The sequence below is a fragment of the Cebus imitator genome, unplaced genomic scaffold, assembly GCF_001604975.1.
Source record: "Cebus imitator isolate Cc_AM_T3 unplaced genomic scaffold, Cebus_imitator-1.0 Scaffold103, whole genome shotgun sequence".
Taxonomy (NCBI): Eukaryota; Metazoa; Chordata; class Mammalia; order Primates; family Cebidae; genus Cebus; species Cebus imitator.
In genome coordinates this window covers 5088233-5103056 of record NW_016107418.1, presented here as the reverse complement: position 1 = coordinate 5103056, position 14824 = coordinate 5088233, and the positions used below count along the sequence as shown (strand labels likewise).

Genomic DNA, 14824 nt, shown 5'->3' with positions numbered 1-14824 from the left:
TGGTAGGTAAGAACAGGTGGAATTGGAAGAAAAGTAAAACACATAGACATGAAAAGTCTAATGATTTAAATTAAAACATATTGGAAGATTACTAAGCAGTTTAGATAAAGCTGAAGGGAGAAGGGAAATTAAAAACATGGAAGAGATTTGGGGATGTGGAAGATAGAATGAGATCGATATAGAGATATTATAGATAGGAGCTCCAGGAGAAGGAGAAATAGAGAGCGGAGTTGAGGCAGGAATCTCAGTGTTTTCTGTAAGTGAAGATCAGCAAACCTTCAAGCTATTGTAGCTTTCCAGACCTGAGCAGCTGAACAGGATATAAAAACAAACTTCTACCCAGTCATACTAAATATTGTCATGAAACTACAGCCCATCAAAGACAAAGGGAATTATTGCAAAAGCAACCAGAAGGAAAAGACAGGTTCCCTGCAAAAATAAAAAAAGGCAAACTGAGTAAGCTTCAGTGCTGATGACAAGAGGAGACAGGAAAATCAGAGTTGTGTGTTCTGAAGTGCTTGCATTGTTCAAAACAGGGGTTAAATTATTTTCTAACTTTTGACCTTGTCAAATATGCAGGCTAGAAATGTAAGGGTGACCACTAAAATAAATAATGCAGTATTCCTCTCAACCAAAAAAAAAAAAAAAAAAAAAAAAAGCCAGATAAAAAAAAAAAAAAAAAAAAATAAAAATCAGGGAGTCAGGAGGTGATCAGGCTCAGCTGGACCCACTCCCACAAAAAAAACAAAAAAAAAAAAAAGCAAAGAAAAAGCCTGATAAACAAGAAGCATAACATAAATGACAACATACATATGTTTAAATGTCACTGTATATTAATTACCCATACGTATCTATGGAGCAACAGTATAAAATATAAGACTAGAAAGTTGTTTCTTTTTTACAGAAGGGAGAAGAATCGGGAGTATGAGGAATTTGTATTTGAGATTTGTTTCTTTTATGAAAATCTGAAGCAGTTATCGTAGTTAGGCCTGCTCCTGACATTTGCAGGACTTGGCATAACACTACCAACAGAGACCATGAACCATGCATAAATATGTGAAACTATAAATCAAGCTAGCAAAGAATTCTGTGCTTTTATGATGACACCTTCATAAAGTCTGGTGCACTTCCTGATTCCTCGCTTACTTGAAGGCCTTAGTCAGGACAAGGCAGCCTGGGAAAGAGCTCACTCCCTGGACACCCCCTCTTTGCTTCAGAACCCCAGCTCTGCCCTGCACTCTGAGGGCATCTGCACACGTGTGGTATGGTGGACATCCTAGCCCACACATCCAGTTTCTGTTCATATACCATGCAAAAAGCACCCCTTGGCCACCCCCACAGGCCTGGGGGGTGCACATATGGTCTGCTTTTAGGGGGCTGGAGCTCAGGATGAAGTTGAGTTAGCCTTAAATGCAGGCCTGGGGGTCACTGAGGAGGGACTTCTAAGGTCCCAAATAACCAAGGTGGTGGAGGCAGGCCTGGGCAGGGGGTGGATGTACCTCCTCGGCTGTGGACCCCTCACCATGTGTGGAAAAAGGGCTGTGAGACAGAGTGGGCCTCTGAAGCAAGGAGTCGCGTTTTTAAACAATATTTCATTATAGGCCGAGCACGGTGGCTCACGCCTGTAATCCCAGCACTTTAGGAGGCCTAGGTGGGCAGATCACCTGAGGTCACAAGTTTGAGACTAGCCTGGCCAGCATGGCTAAACCCAGTCTCTACAAAAATACAAAAATTAGCAGGGTGTGGTGATGTGCACCTATAATCCCAGCTACTCAGGAGGCTGAGGCAGGAGAATCGCTTGAACTCTGGAGGCGGAGGCTGCGGTGAGCCAAGGTTGTGCCACTGCACTCCAGCCTGGGCAACAGAGCAAGACTCTGCCTCAAAAACAAAAATTTAAAAAAATCATTATTAAAAAAAGAGAGAGAAAAGCATACAACACCCCAGACGGCGTCTGCCAGCACGGGAGCCCTGCCAGCAAATCCCCATCTGATCTTTGTCAAGTTATTTGATACAGTTGGGTCTGTTCTCTCACCTGCCTGGTGAGAGACCAACATATGTGATTTCAACGATCCTTCTCACTTCTGAGGATCTGTGACATTCTCATAAGCCCCATCACAAGGAGGAGCTTCTGGGATGCCCAGGGTGGTTCAGGAGGCATGTACCTATGGCCCAGGGGTGTGGGGGCAGAGCCCAGTCCTGCATGGTCCCCAGCTTCTGAGGAAATAATGTATTAGGTGCCTTTTATGTCCCCATGTGGGGCCTGGATGGTGAGGGTACCCTGGGGCCAGGCAGCGGGAGGAGCACCCTCTGCGCACAGTGCTTTTTATTTTGTGCAGGAGTCACGGCCAATGCCGGGCACATGTTAGACAGGGAGGACAGGCCCTTCTTTATACCTGCCACATTCTGAAACCAGGCAGCACAGGGAGCTGCAGACAGTCGATGATGTCAGCTACACAGAGGGACAGGTGCCACGGGCTCACTCCTGTGTCTGCACATCTGTGCCGTCCAGGGCAGTTGCTCAGCTGGACCCAGTGAGATTAATTTGGCCCATGGAAGAGGAGAGGGGAGGAGAACCAGTGTGAAAGGATGGAGAAAGTATTTTTCTTCCTTAGCTGTGAGATGTTTTGCCGGGCTTAGCTAGCTGAGGCTCACTCTTAATTGGCAATGAATTAAACATTGTTATTTCAACCAAGGGGATCAGAAATGCTCTCTCTTGGAAATTCAAAATGAACTTCGGCTCAAAGAACTGTGAAGAACAGCCAGGGCCTCACTTCTCTTTCGATGGCCCTGGGGGAAGTAGGCAGCCTGCGGTCATGGGAGGGGCCTCCTCGGGCTCCAGACTAACGATTGGGGTTGAAGGGGTGGTACATTGGATTCAAGGACCTGCGGCTTCTACAACTCCATATGTCCTGACGTTCCCACAAACGCAATGGGGCTGTATTCGTCTGCCTGGGCTGCCGCAATAAGGTACCATAGACTGTGTGGCTTAAACAGCAGAAACGGCTTTTGTCACAGTCTGGAGGCTGGAAGTCCAAACTCGAGCTATCTACAGGTTGGTTTCTCGTGCGGGCTCTGTCCTTGGCTTATAGGTGGCTGCCTGCACCACGGTCTTCCCTCATCTCCTATTCCTATTAAGACAGCACCCATGCTGGATTAGGGCCATCCTAATAACCTCATTTCACCTTAATGACCACTTTAAAGGCCCTATTTCCAAATGCAGCCCCATTCTGAAGCCAGAGAGGTGAGGACTTCAACATGTGAATTTAGGGGCGACACCATTCAGCCCATAATCTATTATGCCTCGAGGGCACTGGCAAACTCCTGTAATGACAAGCAAAATGACAGCCTGATAGTAAAAACCAAAGCACTGTGGCCTGCCTGGGCAGTTTTCAAGCACTCCCTTTGGGTTTATAGAAATAAACAGGTTGGGCATGGTGGCTCACACCTGCAATACCAGCACTTTGGGAGGCCAAAGCGGGAGGACCACTTGAAGCCAGGAGTTTGAGACCAGCTTGGGCAGCAAAGCAAGGCCCTGTCTCTACCAAAACAAAAACACAAAGTTTAAAATTAGCCGGGCATGGTGGTGCACACCTGAGGTCCCAGCTACTCAGGAGGCTGAGGTGGGAGAACTGCTTGAGCCCAGGAGCTCCAGGCTGCAGTGAGCTGTGATTATGCCACAGCACTCCAGTCTGGACGACAGTGAGATCCCCATCTTTTAAAAAAATAGAATAGCCAAGCTCCACATTTCTTCACAACAGCGGCAACCTTGAAGGGAGTAGGTTCAGGAAAGGCAGGGATTGCTCCTTAGCCGTGTGTTTTAGGAGAAAAGTTGCCTTGATTTTCATTGGGGGTCCAAATAATCAAGTTCTGCGGAACGCAGCGGGCCTGTGGCTGGGGTCCCGAGGCCTCGGCGGGGCTGTCACCCCGTGCAGTGCAGGGGCTGCAGGCAGGAGCGAGGCGCGGAGACGCTCACCCTGCAACAGGCCGCCCCTTGCGGAAATGCCCTGGGAAGCCCAGCGTCCCGCGGGTATGGACCGGGCACATGCGCCCCTCGGCGGGGAGGGGGCCCTGGCTGAGGGGGGGGCTGGAAACCGCGTTTTCCACAGCGGGGAGCCAGCCTCGAGGCGCCCGGATGGCATCTGCTGGCAATCAGGGGCAGCCGGTGAAGCACCACGCCTTCTCCCACCCCCCCACCCCAGTCCGTCTGTCTCATTGTACGACCCGAGTGTGGCGGGGACCCGAGACTGACGCGCTGGCTTTCTCACCCGCAGGCTGAATGAGCGCGACCGCCTGATCAAGAGGCTGGGCCGGAAGACGCCCCCGACGCTGTTCCGGGGCAGCTCCCTGCAGCAGGGCGTCCCGCGTGAGTGCAGCGGGGGGGCGGGGGCGCTGATGGAGTTGTGGGTGTGGGCGGGGGCGGGGGCTGGTGGCGACCGGGTGGGTCCTGATGGGGGATGGGGGCGGGGCCGCCTTGGGAAGTAGAACTTCAAAATGTGTATTTGGCCCCAGGAACGTGCAGCTTGAATGTAGGTAATGCCCTGGGACCACAAAACCCTTAAAGTCCTGATGTGGCTAAGATCCTTACGTCAGCCTCCCAAGAGGAGTTTTTTTTAAGGCTGTAGCAGTATGACCTTTAACTGTTGCCCCTAGAGATAGCAATACGCACTGTTTTGTGTAGTATTGCCATATTCATTGAAACAATGACCATCATTGGGGAAAAATGTGTCCATGCTTCTCCCAGGAAGCCTGCTCCATGTCTGAGGCGTCCCCCTGCCACCCCCGCCCCCACCTCCAGATTCCCTCTTCCCTGACCCCTACTTTGGAGCTCAGCGGGAGCTCATGGGCTTGTTTTTAGCAATCCAGTCATCAGATCTCAGCTGCCACAGATCCAGGCTGCCTTCCCAAGGGCCAAGGCCAACCCAGCCCTGCCTCTCTGGGCCCTGTGGCCATCTCCAGCCCCTCTCCACCCCATCACGGGCACATGCCAGCTCTTCCTCCCATACCGGCTCCCTGCCTCCCTTTCCCTTCCTGAAGAGTTTAGAGGGAAACGACTGGTCCAAAGAGATGAGTTGGACTGGGTGCTGTGGCTCCCGCCCGTAATCTCAGCACTTTGGGAGGCTGAGGCAGGTGGATCACTTGAGGTCAGGAGTTCGAGACCAGCCTGACCAACATGGTGAAAGCTTGTCTCTACTAAAAATACAAAATTAGCTGGGTGTGGTGGCATGTGCCTATACCCAGCTACTTGGGAGGCTGAGGCAGGAGAATCACTTGAACCCAGGAGGTGGAGGTTACAGTGAGCCAAGATCACACCATTGCACTCCAGTGTGGGCAAGAAGAATGAAACTTCATCTCAAAAAAAAAAAAGAAGAAGAAAGAAAGACACAGATAGGTTTATGAACGTGAAGAATCGTTGTTCCCATAGGATAGGCAGTGAAGGATCTGTGTTCAGTTGAGCTTCACCTATCAACAGGTATTTGCAGACTTTCTCAAAGGAAAGAGGAGGAGGGAGACAGAATATCATCGCCTTTCAGTAATGTACTCCCTGTCTTCACTTTCCCATGTGGAATATCATATGGAAAGAGGGGACTGACGTGCTTCTGTCCTTTAATGCTCCACTGTCCAGGAGATGGGTAATGCTGCCCCAAGGACACAAAGCAGAGGCTCAGGTCAGAAAGTGGCTGACCCAGCATTGCTCAGTGACATGCCCTGAGGTCTGGACTGCAGCCTCAGACTCTCACCCAAGAGAGAGGTCAAGTCAAGAGGTTTGATGGGACGGGAGTGCTGACTGTTGGGCAGCCCTCTGGAGATGGGCTGCCTGGGTTCCTGTCCCTGCTCCCCTGCTTTTTTGTGACCTTGGGCAAGTTACTTAATGTCTGTTTCTGCATCTGAAAAGTTGGGTAATATGAGAATTTACTGGATGCTAGAGGTTCAGTCTAGGCCCTGTCACCCACAGCTGCACAGAAAGCCAACCACTGAGACAATTTTTGCCAAGGGAGAAGGCTTTATCTGGTGCTATAGCCAAGAAGGTAGCAGATTAGTCTCAAATCCGACTCCCTGACTGACTAAAATTAGGGGTTTATAGAGCAAGGAAGAAATATAACAATGTGTAAGAAAACCAGAATCAGGAGGGGTAAGGAAGCAATCAAGATGAATGAGGGGCTTGGCATCCCATCGTCTGGATGAGATCCTTGGGTGAGTTTCAGATCTTTGATACTGTTTGTTTGTTTTGTTTTGTTTTTTGTTTTGTTTTGTTTTGTTTTTTGGGACGGAGTCTTGCTCTGTCGCCAGGCAGGAGTGCAGTGGTGTGATCTCGGCTCACTGCAACTCCACCTCCCGGGTTCAAGCAATTCTCCTGCCTCAGCCTCCCGAATAGCTGGGACTACAGGTGCACGCCACCATGCCCAGCTAATTTTTGCATTTTTAGTAGAGACGGGGTTTCACCATGTTGGCCAGGATGGTCTTGATCTCTTGACCTCGTGATCCGCCTGCCTCGGCCTCCCAAAGTGCCGGGATTACACATGTGAGTCACCATGGCCTGCCTCTTTGATACTTTTTGGGAGGACTGGGAAGTCCTTACCTGAGGAAGAAACTCAGATAAAACAAATTTAAGTGTCAAGCTTTAAGACCAGGAGGGCCATTTCTGTTTTTCCAAAAAAAAAAAAAAAAAACAACTGTCTGTGGGACTATTGGGTTGGTTTCAATTAGGAGGATTAAATGAGATTATAAAGTACCTAGAACAGTACAGGCAATATAGAGTCCCATCCATGTTGGGTATTATTAGTCTGCCATTATCTCAATAATTTGGGGAAACTTACATATTTCTCTAAATTTTTATTTTCTCCTATGGAGAAAAAAGAATTTTAATGATATACATCTTACACAGTCCTTGTGAGTCTTCACGACAGTATGTGTAAAGCACCTTCTGTATCCAGACACAGAGAAAACATGTACAGGTTCCCAGAACTCTACAGGGTCTGTTCTGTAGAGCCGTGTTGCCTCTCTGATGAATGTTTCAAAATAACCGTAGACAGAATATACACGATATATATGTTGTGATCAAAGACAGAGTGAGAATTTTTATGGGAGAGTCATAAATGTCTTAAGACAACTACTAAATGCTTTTCTTAAGTCAATATTTTGAAGGCCAAAAAAAATCTACTGAATAAATATAAGAAATAAGAAGGCTTCTAAAATCACACCGCATTTTTTAAACACTCAGTGACTAGTACTAGAACCTGATGGATGACTTATTAGGATGTTTCTGTGACTAACAGCCAGAGAAGACCGTCGGGTGGTCAGAACTGGTCCTGGGGGTGCAGGACTGGCGTATAGCAGGTTTCAGCCTTTGATGTTCCCCCTGGGTCTGTTGAGGAAACTGGCAGGAAAAACTCTAATCTTGGTAGTACTTTTAGTTCCTGTGAGCCACCAACATACACTGTTCGTAATCAGCATTTCCTACACAGTCTGATTTCCTCATTGTCCCCGTGGTCTCCTCATTTCTGTGGCTATTGGGAATCTTTCCAGACAGGAAGCTGCTATTTTCATTAAGATCCTATCAGAGCTCAGATTCAAAGGAATGCTACTTAAAGGGAGTTTTATTCCAAAATAATGAAAAAAAATGTCATGATTTTATGGCCTTCACCACATGTTCTACCCGGAGAAGACAAAACAACTAAGAAATCCATCTATCCTCCCACCTCCTGTCACCTACACGATTCTGTCCTCCGTTCTGGCTGTGGCAATTTAGAAAGCAGATGTGTTAGGAAGCCAGCCAGAGAAGGTTCACAGTTAGTTGGGTCCATGAGAGCTCCTTCCAGGCCCCCATCAGGACTTTCTGGCTGTTAGGACTTCCTGAAAGATGAGTTAGAGCGGGGAAATGCAGAGGGCTGGAGGCTTCCTCTGAGCTGCCCATTTGGATGCAAATGTCAGTTAAAGGTTCATTAGGCAGTCTGCATCTTCATCAGGTGGGGCGGGTCGCTGGGCAGGCAGGGCTGGCTGAGTGGTGATGGTGTCTGTTTTTCCAGTGAAACTCCCCTCTTGACAGCTTGAACTCCCACCAGGCCTGGTTTCTAAGAGGAAAATGATTTATCTGAAATTTTACCTGAACCTGGGAGGACTCCCTCTCCCAAGATAAACCTATCAGGCCCTCCTCCTTCCACTCTTGAATTGTAGAGTCCACTTTTATTCTCAGTGAAGGTTAAGAAAGTCTTAGCGCAGAACAGGCTGGAAATGTGGTGCTAGGTGCACCCAGTGGGAACTAGAGAGGATGGTGGGAGACATTTAACACAGACCTGAGGGTGCTCTGCCTCCCCTGGGAGATTTGCAACAGGAGGAACTCCTCTGTCTGTCTCTTCAAAGGGAAACCTCAAAACCCTTCCCACCCCAGGGGGGCCAAATCATCCCGCTGCAATGCCACGGGAGCCCCTTTTGGCCGTGGCACTAATGCACACAGAAGAAGTGACAGAGTAATGAGCTGAAGAAACCCCCAGAGTTGGGTTTGCAGAGGACACAGACATGTTATGGAAAACAAGATAAATAAAAGAAAAAGCTTTTGTACCTTTCATTTGAACAGGGAGTAGATATTCCAAAGGCTAAGGTACTCTTCCCAAAAGCACACACCCAAACTTATTTTTATGTCTCCATGAGTTTCTCCATGAGAAAAAAAGCAGGCCAAAAAAGACATGAGAATTGTTCCTTTTGGATAGACTGTTGCCCCTGGCCCTTTCTTTCTGGCATGGATGTGGAGGCCTCCGTGTTGGTGCAGTGTGAACTGGCACTGAGAGAAGGAGAGAATCCTGCAGCCTGCGTGTGACTGGGCATGACATGTCCTGGAGCCCATAGAGAGGAGCGGAGCTTGAGAGAACTTGGGCCTTGCCTGGTCCAGGCCATTTAATTTACAGAAAAGTACACCAAGACCCAGGGGGCTTACAGAGCCCAAAGTCACATGGACAGGTAGCAGCAAGCAAGGGCCAGAACCACCCTTTCTTTCTTGGCCACCACGTGACCCCATGCTTTAGCCACTTGGGGTCCCCAGAATCTGAGATAAAAACCAGCGAGCAGAGAAAGACGCCTTCAGGGTGGAGAGCTCAGCAGTGCTCAGCGTGCCCCCAGGAGAGTTTATAAAGAGTGTGTCCGGTTCTTTGGGGTGACTGTTTCTTACTCAGAACCGCTTCTGTAGGACTGAGGTGCAGCCCCTGGGTGGTGCAGCAGCTGTGGAATCAGTGGCCACCCTGCCATCGCAGCCACTGTCCTGCCAGGCCCCCTTAGGAAGACATCAGATGTGTACTAGAACAATCCTTATTCAATCAAGGACTGGAGGATGGAAATTGTCCAAGTTGACCACACTACATCGCCTTGTTACTGGAGCAGACGAGGCAGTGTTATTTGCTCTATTTTGCTTTGAAACATCCCAAGGAAAGACGTCTCCTCTTTGACTGCAGTAAGAATGCTTCTCAAAGAGCACCTTGTACAGGATTTGGGGTGGGAGTGTGTGTGCCACACGGTGCCGGAGGGAGGCAGGAGGCTGGGGCAGCTCCTCCAAACCAGGCAATGGAGGTTTCTTTGTCCCTGCTGATCTCTGATTAAGCAACTTGGTGAAAATCCAAAAGCTCTTAGGAGAACAGGAATGGTGGCATTTGCTCTTCAGTGCTTGGAAGCAGATCATATAAAGACTCTGAAGCTCTGAGAATCAAAGCACAGCCACCTCATCAGAGAGTTCAAGTGCACTGGATGTGGGCCCAAGGCTGGAACAAGCATGTCTGCCCCCAAGGGAGTTCCCCTCCGGGCTGGTGCTGCCTTCAGGCTCAGGGACCCACCTGCTCCTCTACCCAGCAATCAGGGGCTCACACCAGTCTTCACCATGGCTACCACGTGGTGGTAATTTTTGGTTCATGGGTTTTGTTTTGCTAGAAATGGAAGTGAGCAAGTAGACAAAAGCCCCCTGTGGAAAATTCCTCTGTTGTTCCGTTCACCCTGGCTCAGCTTGCGTCACCTTCTCTCCGGCCCGCTGCCTCTTCCACCCATGGCCTCACTGGTCTGGGGCCTCCTCCCTGCTGCTCAGCCCATGTCCTTATTCAACTCTCAGGCCACCCCTGCAGAAATCCCATGCCTCCCCAGATAACCCCCCTGAGCCTTTGGGGTTCGCAGGCAGTGGCTGGAAGGCATGCTCTCTGGAAGAGCCGGGAAGCCAGCCCAGGACTGGGACTTTCAGTTATGAGAACACACAGAGTAAGAAAACGCCTGAGTGTCTTGTTTTAAAGCCTCCTCTTCTCCATCCCTCGAGGACTCTTCTGTTTCGTTACTGTACGTCTTGATACTCTAGAAATTTCATTTTGAGGAAATTAACAAGCAGTTTAGGAACTGATACATGGGCACATTTTCTGACAACTTTTCTCCTTTTAAAGAGTATGACACTGAACACACAGCTCCCTTGATAAGTTGTAGGCATGCATGGATGGAAGTCAAGAGTGTCAGGTTTTTGATTGTGTTGTCTTTTGGCCGAATGTCTAATTGAGCTGTGGGACTTTTCCATACCCCTGACAGAAGGGTTGGCCATGGAGCGCGGCGCTTATAGATGTCTTTCTGTTGGAAGGGCCCGCTGGAGGCAAAGCCCCACTCTGGGCTTGTGAACACTAAAGCTCTCCCTCAGCTCTGGAGTGTGGACCCTGAGTTTGCTTCCCAGCTCTGCCAATCACGAAGTCTGCACCTTGGGCAGGTCACAAAAATCTCTGTGCCTCAATTTTCCCATCTGTGAAGTGGGAGGAATATAATCCCATATCTCATAGGCTTTCTAGGAGGAGTAAATGAGCTATATTTTATAGAACAGCATCTTAGACACATGGCATTTAATGAGTATTAGGTATTATTTATTTTATTAGTAGTATATAAACTGATTGTATGAGAACAGTCTTCCTGTGGCCACAGGTCCAACAGTCACTAAATTCCTTTTGACTTTATTGTGTAATCTTTTTCTTTCTTTACATGGAAACAAACCTACTCTGATTACTTATTATCACTCCAGATCAGGCTGATTTAAAAACAGGGCTGCGTGTGGCGGCTCACATCTATAATCCCAGCACTTTGGGAGGCCAAGGCGGGCAGATTGCTTGAGGTCAGGAGTTTGAGACCAGTCTGGCTAACATGGCGAAACGCCGTCTCTGCTAAAAATACAAAAAATTAGCTGGGCGTGGTGGCACATGCCTGTAGTCCCAGCTACTCAGGAGCCTGAGGCAGGAGAATCACTTGAACCCTGGAGGCAGAGGTTGTAGTGAGCCAAGATTGTGCCACTGCACTCCAGTGTGGGTGACAGAGCAAGACTCTATCTCAAATAAATAAATAAATAAATAAACAAACACAGGAAGGCTCCACACATCATGTGCGTTTTGCCAGCTTGCACTTTTAGTGTTGTGTGTGTTTTCCCTGGCATGTTTACAGCTTCATAAATCAGCCAGCTGTCCTACAGCATCAGGCCGACAGGAGTACTTCCTCTTAATTGGCAGTGGGAAAGTGGAGACGGGGACTGATGACCCACTGTGTATGATTCCCACACTGAGCTCAGATGCAGCCCCCCAGAAATAGGAAACCTACCCTTGGAGCCCTTCCCATCCCAGCATCAGCAGCTAGAACCATGGGACCCCAATCAGCCTCATGGCCATCACTGCCCCTCTATGGCCACAGGTTTCTTCATCTCACGCCTCCACCTATTCAAGGCTAAGGAGGCCAGGTGTCGCATACCACTCACCTGCATGCTGCCAAAAAAGCAGCTCATTTTAAACCTAGTGTGCTCCCCCAATTCTCCCGTTAACCAGTTTCCCCTGTGTGCTTCACTTTCAGACGGGTATGCTTTTTCTCAAGAAGAACACGGAGCTGTGAGTCAGGAAGAAGTCATCCGTGCTTATGACACCACCAAAAAGAAATCCAGGAAGAAATAAGATGTGAATTTTCCTGACTGATCTTAGGAAAGAAATTCCATTTGTTGCACCCGGCGTTAAAACATCTTTGTCAGAAAAGACTGGCGTCAGCAGCCAAAACACCAGAAAACACATTTCTGTGGCCTTAGCCAAGCGGTTTGTTAGTTACATATTCCCTCGCAGACCTGGAGAGTAGACCGCAGGGGAAGCCATCTTTTCCCTCCCAATTTGTCTGCAGTGCTTAGCCTGACTTTTGTTTACGTCGTCATGAAGCATTCGACTGTGCTCTGTGAGGTGTGAAATTAAAAACATTATGTTTCACCAATATTTAAACATCAGTACTAGTTGTCCTGGGAGAAGGGGAAAGGAGTTTTATGTTGCGTGAGAGGCCCACCCTGTGTAATTGGAGCAGGGCACACTTGCTTCCTGTTTGGTTAACTCACAGATTAAGTCCAACGGGCCACATGCAGACTTCACTGTAGGCAGGTTGCTCTCCTGCTTTGATTCCTGTTTCGTTTGTATGAAGTTGGCATAAACTTCTTGATTGCAGTGAAATCACAAAAATCTATTCCAGGGTGGTCAACGTGAGAACATTTATTTGAATCTCTTTGCCACATTTCCAGCAGGGTGAACCCACTGATGCTCTGGCAGAATCTTACGCACCCTCTCCAGGTGCACTCGGCCCAGTCCCCCCACCGTGTCCAGGTGCCCCTCACCCCCACATCTGCTGCATGGCTGGCCATGGCGCTCAGTGCATGGCAGCTGGTGGGCAGCCAACCCAAACCCGCGCCTTTCCTTGTTCCACTGCAGACTCAGATACAGATGCGAAAAATTCCTTCTTCCACCGCCCTTCTCGTTCTGTAAAGAAAAGAAACATAGCCTTTTCTGCATATATTCTAAATGTCTCTTTGCCTCTGTCTGACATGGGGCCACCCCGCAGGTCAGAGTGGTGGTAGAACCCTTCAGCACTCCCAGCCGCTGTCAGGCTCTGAATACTCACCTCCCAACCTCCGGACTGCCCGGCCTTTGGCATCCACTTATATTAGAACCCATGCTTGTTTCAGAGCACATTTTGGACTTTCACTGTTGGGAACTGAATGGATTTATAACGTGCCTGTGCAGCAGCGGAACGCACCTGTCGCTCTTAGCTCTAGAGTCAGAGGATGAGTAAACCCAGTTCCAAGAGTATAGGACATTGAGCGGGGAGAACAAGATAGCCACAGAAGTCCTCAGAAGGAGAAGGAAGGGCACAGAGACACTGAGAGGAGGACACAGAGGAATCGCCACCAGATCTCTGCAGTAGAAACTCTGAAATAAACCTGAGACCCAGACAATTGTCATGATCAGCCCAGTGTGTATTAAAGCTTAAACAAGACCTTTACACACAGTTTTAATTGAAAGGAATTCCAGACGTTTCAGGGAAGCACCTTTTTAAAAATATACTGACATGGTTTCCTTTCTGTATCCCATCTGTGTTAGACACAGGTACCTATCGGCATACGGCGCATCCTGAATTCTAAGACAAGGAAGAGAAGTGCTGAGTCACTGACTTTCCCAACTGCAGAGTCCCACACTCTTAAATCTAACCAGAACCTAGATGCCCTCAGGCATGAATGTGAGCACCTGGAGCCCTTAATAAACAACCTGCCTGGAGCCCTGTTCTCTGCTCTACTTGCAAACCAGATTTCGGATGGCCTAAATACTTCTGGCAACTGTTACTGGTGAAAATGGGAGTTGAGAGCATGTTTTGGATTTTCACTGTTGGGAGCTGAATGAAATTATAACGTGTCTGTGCAGCGAAGGAGTACACCCATCACTCTTAGCTCTAGAGTCAGAGGATGAGTAAACCCTATGGGGATGAACGTGCTAAATTAGGAAATAAGACATTAGTGCACTTTGCTTCCTAACCCTTCATTTTCAGAAATCTACAACTTATTGGGCATGGAAATAATTTAAAATATGATGTGCATTGACTAAGAAAACCAGTCTTCACCTGTGAGGTGACCAGAATGCAGAGAGGGCCTGAGGGGCAGCAGAACAACACCATTCACATTGCTGAGGCTCCCAAAAGGGCCGTTTCTTTCTCCCCAAGGTGCATAAAGCATTTTTAAATACTAGAGCACCCAGCAAGACCGAAGGACTGTCACGCAGGAGCTACAACACGAAATGTGCCTATGACTAACACGACAAACCCAGAAAGATGATGATGACCAAAATACCCAGAGGAGAAATGAAAGCTGGAACTGAATGTGCTTTAGGCATCTTAACTGTTAATGCTTGGTTTCGTTTGGGAACTAAGCCCGTTTGGAAAGAGTGGATTAAAAACTCAAATCTTTGTCAGGCAATTAGCTCTGTCTTGAACTTGAAGCCTTCCAAATCAGAATTAAGAATTTAAGTGTGTGTTTGTGTTTGGGGATTTTGTTTTTATTTCTTAGAGTTCATATTTTTCTGGGATTTAAGTACACAGGTGTATTTACCTATTCACTTGAGAAGAAGACTAAACAGTCTTTGCAATGATGACAGATGCATAAGGAAGAAAACATTAGAAGAGATGCTTTTCTCTCCTCTCATGTGGTTGAGCATTTTTTTTTTTTTTTTTTTTTTTAGAGAGTTTCGCTCTTGTTACCCAGGCTGGAGTGCAATGGCGCGATCTCGGCTCACCGCAACCTCCGCCTCCTGGGTTCAGGCAATTCTCCTGCCTCAGCCTCCTGAGTAGCTGGGACTACAGGCACACGCCACCATGCCCAGCTAATGTTTTGTATTTTTAGTAGAGACGGGGTTTCACCATGTTGACCAGGATGGTCTCCATCTCTTGACCTCGTGATCCACCCGCCTCAGCCTCCCAAAGTGCTGGGATTACAGGCTTGAGCCACTGCGCCTGGCGTGGTTGAGCATTCTTACAGCCAAATGACTAA

General features: G+C 48.3%; 1 protein-coding gene across 1 annotated transcript in view; it reads left to right on the top strand.

Moving 5' to 3' along the window:
- Window positions 1-14292, top strand: part of ATP8A2 (ATPase phospholipid transporting 8A2) — a 654052-nt gene extending 639760 nt beyond the window's left edge. Inside the window, exons 36-37 of the mRNA XM_017537537.2 lie at window positions 4272-4363; window positions 11833-14292. Of these exons, the coding sequence (XP_017393026.1) occupies window positions 4272-4363; window positions 11833-11930 (190 nt within the window). The 3' untranslated portion in view covers window positions 11931-14292. The remainder of the gene's footprint in view (window positions 1-4271; window positions 4364-11832) is intronic.
- Window positions 14293-14824: the final 532 nt, after the last annotated feature.